This window comes from Rhea americana, unplaced genomic scaffold (genome assembly GCF_003343005.1).
Source record: "Rhea americana isolate MKP2758 unplaced genomic scaffold, rheAme1 scaffold_623, whole genome shotgun sequence".
Classification (NCBI taxonomy): domain Eukaryota; kingdom Metazoa; phylum Chordata; class Aves; order Rheiformes; family Rheidae; genus Rhea; species Rhea americana.
In genome coordinates, this window is record NW_028186783.1 from 42,840 (window position 1) to 51,618 (window position 8,779).

The following is an 8,779-nucleotide window of genomic DNA, read 5'->3' on the forward strand; positions in this document are numbered from 1 at the left end:
GTGCTTCTCGCCCCGGCAGGTTTAGCAGCGTGTTCCCCAGCCTGAACGTGGCGGTGAAGCGGCGCGAGCAGACGCTGCAGGACTACAAACGCCTGCAGTCCAAAGTGGAGAAGTACGAAGAGAAGGAGAAAACGGGCCCTGTCCTCGCTAAGCTGCACCAGGTACGGAGCTGCCGCGGCCGGGACGCGAAACGCGGGGAAACGCCGCGAGCGGAGCCCGGGAAGCGTGTCCCCGGGCTCGGGGCGCGTCGGAGGAGCCGAGGGGACCTGCAGGCAGCGCTCAGCGCAGGGACACAACCAAGCCCCGCTTCTGACTTCCAAAATAAAATCCGCAGGAACTGAAAACCCCTGTAAGAGCAGCTAGCTCTGAAGTCTGGAATTCCCCTTGGCCTCAGCGCCTGACCAAACAGCTGTATATGAAAAGAAAAAGATCAGAGCATTTCTATTCTTTGTATTTGCCACCTGTTACAAAAATTAGTCTTGGAAAATTGCAGTAATTGGTTAACAGGAAGCTTTGCCAAATTCTTTTTTCTTTCCAAAATTTTAACAAAATCGTGGGTTTTTTTTTTCTTTCAATTAAATCTTCACTAGCATTCCTCCCAAAATCTGTCGCTCCTGCAGAATGCTTGCTTGATCCTTGAAGGAACAGTTGACTTCCTCAGAGTCAAAGAACACGTATTTTCTGATCACTTTCCTCACAAAATTAAGTATTGTGTTAAAGAATAGCCCTATCAGCATTAACAAAAGAGAATTCAGATTTAATAGTAAGCAGCTTACTTTGCTTAGCCTCAGTGACTAAAGCTGTGGCTGGAAAATGTGAATTCTTTTGTCCTGGTGATTAAGCAGGTTTTAGCTGTTTTTTTTTTTTTTTTCCTAATGAACTTCAGTGTGATCTAATTCTTCCCCCTGCTAACAAAGATCTTAACTAACCAATATGTGAGCTTAAACACTGGCTAGAGCCAGAGCTGCTGTTAAGAAATCCTGAACCTGGGAGATCCGAGAGCTCTGCATATTCGATGGGAAACAGCGTAACCTCATCAGGGTGTTCCTATCGAGCTGCCAGTGCGTATCTTCCCTTTGGAGCTGTTCGCTCCACGTCTTCTGCTGTTGGACGCCGGCAGCGTCCCGCGGTTAACGCCACCCCCGTGGCTCTCCSGCTCGGAGCAGCCCGCTCTGCGTCACGCGGTGAATTTACTCCTTTCCCTCTCGGATCCGCAGGAGCCCGGGGTGTCTGCAGGCTTTCCGAGCGCGGAGCGGCGGCCCGCCGGGTCGCTCCCCGCCGCGCGGGACGGGCCCGTGTGCCCCCCCCGCCGCCGCCGCCCCCCGCCCGATGGAATTGCACCGGGATTAAGTGGCAGACTTGAACCTGTCTAATATTTCACAGCCCACCCCCTCCTGCCCTTTTCCACACCATCTCAGAGACATTTCCCTTTCTCCCCACGCTTCTGTTTAAAGAAGCCAGTTGGACTCGCTAAGCTGAAGGTCACAGGCAAAGCTGAAGGTGGGGCAGGCTCTGCTGGTGATGTTCCTGGGCCTGGGGAGGGGGCGCAGACCCAGAGACCGGCGCCGCCGGTCCCACTGGCAACRTTATCTGGCCTGGCTAAGCTCTGGGTCCGTTTTGTCCCTCTTCTTCTAAAAGGGGAAAACCCATCTGGCTCAGGATCTCCTCATCCGAGGCCTCCTYAGACATCCCACGGCCTTCCCCATGGTCCAAGGCTGGAGCTGGCGTCCCGCTGTGCTCTGCTGGGCGCTCGCTGGTTGTCGAAGCGTGGTCCTGGCCGTCCTCTTGCAGGGTGCTCTGGGACGGGGATTTTCCCGGGCATCTGACTCCCCTTCCTGTCTCGTTTCCCAGGCCCGCGAGGAGCTGAGGCCAGTGAAGGAGGACTTCGAAGCTAAAAACAAGCAGCTCCTGGAGGAAATGCCCAAGTTCTATAGCAGCCGCATCGATTACTTCAAACCCAGCTTTGAGTCGCTGGTCCGTGCGCAGGTGAGAAGCCGTCCCCTTTGCCTGCCRGGCGCCGGCAAATGCCCTCCTGGTGGTGTTTCTCCCTGCCCTCCTTGCTGCGGAGCCTCTCACGTCCTGCTAGGGTTTGCATTGCTTTGGGACGAGGCGCCGCGTTGAGCTGGACGTGGCAATCCTCCCCGGCCGYTCTGCCGAAACGCCGGGCCTTCGGCAGTGCCGTTGCCTAGCTGTGGTGTCTAAGCAAGGGCGAAGGGCGCGGCGTTGGTCYGGGTGTTGGGGTAGGTGGGACACCGGGCGGGTGAGTAAGTGCTCAACACGGTCCTGGCGGAAGATCAGGCTGCTGGTACCTGCAGCGATGTGRTGGTGGCCGGATGCCAGCTGGAACGGGCAGCGGGAGGTGCCCTTTCCCTGCTTCGTCCGCCCCTGCCCAGATCTGCCTCATATCGAGGACGTTCCCGGTACAAACGTAACGTCCTGTACCACGAGGCTTGTTAGCATAATGCAGTTCGAGCCCTGGTTATAAATTAAATGCCGGAATTCGGTGGCTTATTCATTTGAATACGTTGTCTCYTAGCATTTGTGTTCCTGAGGTCAGAACTGGATCTTGTTTAGGATTCCGAGGTGCTCAGGAATTGCTGGATTGGTTCTGGATATAGATAACCAGCACTGGTGTACGCTGACAGAGATAGCGGCGGCGGCTGTGTAATCTGCACACCAAGGATTCGCAGGAAGGGGTGGCTTAAATAAAACACAGCCTGCTTTAATTTCCATCTCCCAACTTCCTTCTGTGATTTGCTGCTGCTTCTCCTTCTCTCTCCCTTAAATTGTTAAGGCTGGGGAGGAACATTATYGTCATCTAATCTAGCTCTCCGTAGCACAGCGCAGCATCTCGTCCAGACCAGTGGGATTTGGGCACTTTTAGCCCCTTTTCCTTAGTTGCAGGTGCTTTCTGAAGACCTGAACTTTTGGCATCCCAGGCAAGTGTTGTGCCCTGGATCAGTGGGTGCACCCGGAGGGTCAAGTGTAGGTGGGCGAAACCGCGTGTTGCTGTTTGCGTGGGCGGCTTCGCGTGGTATTTTTAAGGGAGCTGCTGCAGTGACACAGGTGCAGCAGGACGGCTGCAAGGAGGTGCAGGGAGCACGTGCTTCATCTCACCTCCGACTTTTAGGGCCGCTCTGCAAAGCTGCCAGCAAGTTGTCTGCAGGCTGATTCACCTACCAGATGGTGCCGATTCACCCTGCCGCCGCCTGGTTAGATGCTGGGGATGCTGTTCTGGCTGTTCCCTTAGCAATCGGGAGCACAGGGCTCTGTGTTCCAGCCATCGCAGCTGAAATAACTAGACTCCCTGGAGCCACGGCAAAGTTTCGCTGGCTCTCCCCCCTCCCAAGCTGCACAAACAGGCTCTGGCCGCTGGCTGTGGGTGGGTCATTTGGATGAGACCTTGAAACCCAAATGCTGCCTGCCCTATCTGGGCATTTGTGAGCTGCTGGCAGTTTCCTTCGCGAGCGGCCTTGCTCCTCTGCCCTTGGCCGTAACCTCCCGTCCCGCTGTTGTGCCGGGCGCCAGCCGGCCGCTGCCTTTGCTCCGCGGGAGGCAGAGCCTGGGCGCCCCGGGGTCCCTCGGGCGCGAGGAGGGACCGGCAGCTCCTTCCCCTCGGGACACACGGGCAACGGGAGCGGGCAGCCGCGGTGCCCCGGAGCGGCAGTTTCGCTGCTCCCGGCACGGGGCTGGTCCCTGCTGGGTCGCTGCCGCTTGCCTGTCGCCAGTGCCCGTCGCGGGACTCTCCGTTGAGACCCTGTGATTTCCGTGGGGATCCTCTGCTTTGCCTCTTGGCCACACACAGTCATCTGCTCGGTCTCTTTTCGGGCGAGGATTCTGCTTAGGAGAGGAGAGAGGCCTCTCGTTTAATCCCCAAGAGGCAGTGTCAGAGCAAAGCTGATGCAGCTCCTGCAGGCAAGACTAAAGCTTGTCCCCGGTGAATACTAAAGCATGTCACATGCTCTCGCTCCTGCATGGGAACGCGAGCGGGCTGCATCCTTCCACCGYGCGCCAGAGCTGCAGCGGAGCACGAGGCGCTCGCAGGGGTGCAGGCGGCGGGCAGCAGCCCGCGGCCCCGCTGCAGCCCCCCCCCGGCTCGGGGCAGTTGCCTGCACGCCTGGGGGCTGCACAGCGTTTCCCCTTCTGCAGATGGCTCARAAAAAAAAAAAAAAGAAAAGAAAAAAAAAAGCCAGCAAGAAAAAGGGAAGTGAGTTGCCCAAGGTAACTTAATGAGTCAGTGGCGAGCCAGGAATAGCACCCAGGAGTCCTGACTCACTGCAGCGGCTGCTCACCTGCAGGGACCCCGGGCAGGGGAGGCAGCCGGGAGGGCAGCTTCGCTCGCGGCCGCGCCGGGAGCGGCCCCGTGGCCCGTCCGGCGGCCGGGGCCGCCCGCGCGGAGCGGGTGCGAGGCGGCGCTGGGCGGCACGTGAGCGGCAGCAGGCCCGTTCATCCCGCCGCCGCTCCGTCCCGGGTCTCGCTCCCTCCGTGCCTCATTGAGCTTGTTTAGCTACTCGGGGGGGTTCGCTTTACCCGGTGGAATTTCTGTTTTCAGCCAGGGGCTGCCCCGGGGGCACGGGCGCCCGCGCCTCTCCCGAGCGCGCCGGTGCGGGCGCCGAGCCGGGAGCCCCGGTGGGACGTGCTCCGCGTGCCGGGACTCCTGGAGGCCTTGTCGCCGARTCGAAGCTGCCGCGTGAAGGCGGCCCGCGGCGCAAACCGGTGCGGTTTAKCCTTTTTTTGGCCCTGCAGTGAGGGGGGCTAAAGTTAGACGAGCCGGCGACAAGTGGCGGGCCGCCCTGGTGCCGTCGGGCAGATGCTGTAAACAGGGGCTTGCTGCTAAGCCTCCCTTGGAACAGGGCACGCCACGGGMAGGGGACGGACCCAAGCTTCAGCACCGCTCCAGAAAAGTGGCTTTATGGTTTTTGACCTAACTAGACCCTCTGCGGCCTCTGCGCCAGGCGCTGGGTTCCCATGGCACAGCGTGGAGCGGGGCCGGGTGGCTCCTGCCGGCGTGACATGCCCCGAGTGAACAGAGGCTGTAACATTCTCGCACCAAATATTTCTCTCCACCCACATGCCCGCGCTAAGCCAATGGAGCCAAATATTTCCCTGGCTGGGGACTTTGAAGTGGCCACGTCGAGATGAAAGGGGCAGAGTTTATGCCTCGTTGTCACTGGGAGCTTGCGGACGCTTCCTTCCCTCCCTGTACTTTATTTTCCAGCTAGAAAACATGATACTCTTCTGGGTTTATAATGCAGTCGGGGATTAAATGGGGCTTTCCAGGCAGGCGTAGCTGCGTGTCCGCGCTGTGCCTCGGGGCAGACCACCGCAGGCCGCCCGGCGGCGGGACCCCCCGACCGCTGGTGTGCGTCCGGCTGGCGTAAACACGAGCTGCTGCCCGGCCGTGGCGGTGTAAATACGATCTATAGAAAATCGGGGGAACACGGTGTCCCGAAACAGGATTAGTTCAAGACAGGTGGAGTTGGGGGCCTTTGGCTCCGGCTCARACGTTAGCTGGAGGTTCGGCGGGCTGTGGCTGGAGCATATGGTCTCCGTAGCCGGGGCCTCGGCCGGCTGCGGCGCGCGGGGAAGCAGCAGCCGGGATGGTTTCACGCCGCTTTGCCCGGGCAGCGCAGCGGAGACCGCGGGCAAGGCGCCGATCCGCCCGGCCGCGGGGCTTCCCGGGAGCCACCGGCCAGCCCTGACGGCGCTTCGTCTCCAGGCGCGAATTTGTGGGCAGGGGGGCAAAAAAATTTTTTTCCTTTCTTTTTTTTGCCTGGATTGGCAGCAGCGTTTGCCCATCTGTGAGTGAACCGTTCCCATCCGCCGCGCCAGGCCCGAGGCTGCTGTTGCCGGCGCCGGGGTTGCCGCCGGTTCCCCTCCGGCGAGCGCGGCGGCGTGCCGAGGGCCGTGCCGGTCGGTGCCCAGGTGGGTGTGCAAACGCCAGAGGCACGGCGAAGTGCCTCGCTGCCCGGGCAAGGCGCCGGCGCTGCGTCGCAGCCCGGARCAGGGAGGATGGAGGCGACCGGCTCGCGGGGACGAGGACGGGTCCCTTGCAGCAGGGCTGTGCCCCCCGGCGGGCAGGCGCCCCACGCTCCCAAGGGCCTGGCCCCCTCCAGTGGCCCCAGCCCCGGGGATGGGGGGGCCCAGCGCAGCTCTCCGGGCCTCGGAGGGGTGCTCTGCCCCTCCGTGCACCCCGAGGCGCAGCCAGCAGGCCCCCACGGCGTTGGGGCTCTGAGCCGTGCCAGCAGCGACCCGGCCGCGCGGCGGAGCGCGCCGCACGCAGCCAGCATTGCCAGGGGGCTGGGAGAGGCGGCYGTAATTAGCCACAGTGCAATTAGGTCACTGCTCTGCCTCTTGCAAAACATGCCGTGCGGCAGAGCCGGCTGCTGGGGGCAGCCCGCGCCGGCTCCAGGGCCCGTCGGCAGCGCGGTGCTGCCTGAGGCTGGCCCGAGGCAGGGCACGGCCCAGCGGCTTGCGTTGGCTCGATGCACCCTGCCTGCGCGGAGCAGCTCTGCGCTCGCCTGCCCGAGGCCGGCACCCAGCGTGCCTGAGCGAGAGGGCGGTGGCGGGGAGAAAGCGGCACCGCGGCAGCGCCGAGGCGATCGCRGCAGGCTCCGTCTCGCGGCCGTGCTGGAGGTGCCACCCGGCCCAGGAGCAGCGCGTTAGCTCAGGCTGCACGGGAGCGCGTTGGGATCCAAATCCAGGTATTTGCACGCGCGCGGGCAAGGGGAGCTCGGCGCTGCGGCGGCCTCTGTGCGGCTGCCCTGCAGGGAACCACGTCCCTGCTGGGCTGCTGGCAGACRGACTCCGCCGCTGCTCCGCGCTCCCGCGGGATTGCTCCAGAGCGAGCGAGACCGAGGATGCTTCTGCTCCGCCGGGGAGGAGCCGCCGTGCAGCTCCCTGCGCCGGAGCGGGGCTGGTCCCAGGCAGCCTCCGGCTCTGCCCGCCTGGCCCCGCTGCGGCGCAGCTGATTTCATTAGTCACCGTGTAAATGAGCATTGCTGCTGAATCACCCGGCGCGGCACCGCGCGGCACCGGCCCCGTGCCCCCGGCTCGCCCCGGCGCGCCGGGAGGGGGGCTCGGGACCGCCAGCAGAGCCGTGTGCRTGTGTCCCCAGCAGCTCCCCTCGTCCCTACCCAAAATAAACATCGCTTTGGAGCGCTGGGAGAAGGGGAGCCGGTCTCCATGGAGACCACGCGGGTATCCGCACCGGAGCCCCGCGCGCCGGGAGCTGCCGGGGCCGCGGCGTCGCCCCGCGTGCCCACCGAGCCGGCCTGCRCCCGCCTCTCAAACGGGGCTAAGAATAGCGGCCCGGCGGGGGCGGCGCGAGGATTAGCCGGCATTTGCACCCGCCGTGAGGCTCCCGGGCTCCCCGCGGCCCCGTCTCCCCGCTGCTGGGAGCCCGGCGCGCGCCCGCCACGGTCCGGGGCAGGCGGCGGCGGTGCGGGGGGGGGTTCAACCCAACCGCGCATTTCCCTCTCCCTCCCGCCCCATCCTCCCAGCAGCCACAGCCGGCTGGGGGCAATCGGACGATGCCCGGGCCAACGCCGAGCCCGCTCCCAGCCGCTCTTCCCGCTGGCAGCCGGAGCATCCCCGGACCGTTCGCCGGAGCCGTCCGAGCCGCAGCGCGGGGAGCGCCGGCTCGCGCCCCTCTCGCTCCCCTGCTGCCGCCGGCACGGCTCGCCGCGCGCTCCCTCGGCGGGGGCCCGCGCCCGAGCAGGCTGCCCAGTGCCATCTGCCTGCGCTGACCCGCTGGCTCCGACTCATGGAAGCGCTGCTCGCTGGCGACGTTAATTGGTTGTGCTAATTAGCACGTTATTAAGACACCCCTCCCCCTGCCTCTCGCGCGGTATCGCATTGCAATGCAAGATGCTCGCGGTGTTCCGGCCCCCCCCTCCTCCCGCCGCCGCGGAGCAGAGACCCGTTGCCCAGCGGGGTCGTGGGGCAGGCGGCCCGGCCCCGCTCCGGCGACGCCTCGGCCGGGTGGGGGACGGCCCCGGGGGGAAGCGGCGCTGCCGGCGGCACCGCGCCGCGGACCCRCTGGGCAGCGCCGCGCTCGCAGCGCCCAGATGGGCGCGAGCAGAGAAGGGCAGCGCGTTATTAAAACGTGTTGAGTTGTAATAATCTAAGGGGGTGGTATTAACACATGGGAGGAAGCTATTTTAGAAGCAGAGACGTTAAGCTGTCGGGCTCTCCTGGGCAGCGCCGCACCTCTCGGCCCGCGCGGCAGGGCGGGAGCCCGCCAGCAGCCTCCCTGCAGCCCGCTTTCTCCCGCCAGGTCGTCTACTACACGGAGATGCACAAGATCTTCGGCGACTTGACGGCGCAGATCGACGAGCCGGGCCTCAGCGACGAGCAGCGGGAGCGGGAGAACGAAGCGAAGCTGAGCGAGCTGCGGGCCTTGTCCATCGTGGCCGACGACTGACCGCCGGGGGCGGGAGACGGTGACGAGGCAGGGGCTGGAAATCCCCCGCTCCYGCGCCAGGCCCGCTTCCTGCCGGCTCCCTCCCGGGACGCACCGACCGCCTCTGGGTTTTTAACCTCTTGCTGCTCCCTCCTTTCCCTGCACGGCCGAGCAGCTCTGCCCTCCTGCCAGGACGAGGTACCGGGGGGAGCAGGGCGACCCCCAGCACAGCCGGGCCGCAGCGGCTGGCTGCTTCGTAAACGCGGTTTCCCAATCCTCGCTGAGCCTGTTCTGCCCTCCCTGCTTTTCGAAGCGCTGCAGTTTCTTTAAATAAGCGCTGGTTGCGCAGCAGGGAAGCGAGCCGTCCAGCTCAGC

At 63.8% G+C, this 8,779-nt stretch overlaps 1 protein-coding gene across 1 annotated transcript in view; it reads left to right on the forward strand.

Moving 5' to 3' along the window:
* BIN3 (bridging integrator 3) overlaps positions 1–8,773 on the forward strand; it is a 38,772-nt gene extending 29,999 nt beyond the window's left edge. Inside the window, exons 10-12 of the mRNA XM_085320273.1 lie at positions 20–161; positions 1,852–1,986; positions 8,279–8,773. Of these exons, the coding sequence (XP_085176399.1) occupies positions 20–161; positions 1,852–1,986; positions 8,279–8,425 (424 nt within the window). The 3' untranslated portion in view covers positions 8,426–8,773. The remainder of the gene's footprint in view (positions 1–19; positions 162–1,851; positions 1,987–8,278) is intronic.
* The last annotated feature ends 6 nt before the right edge of the window (positions 8,774–8,779 follow it).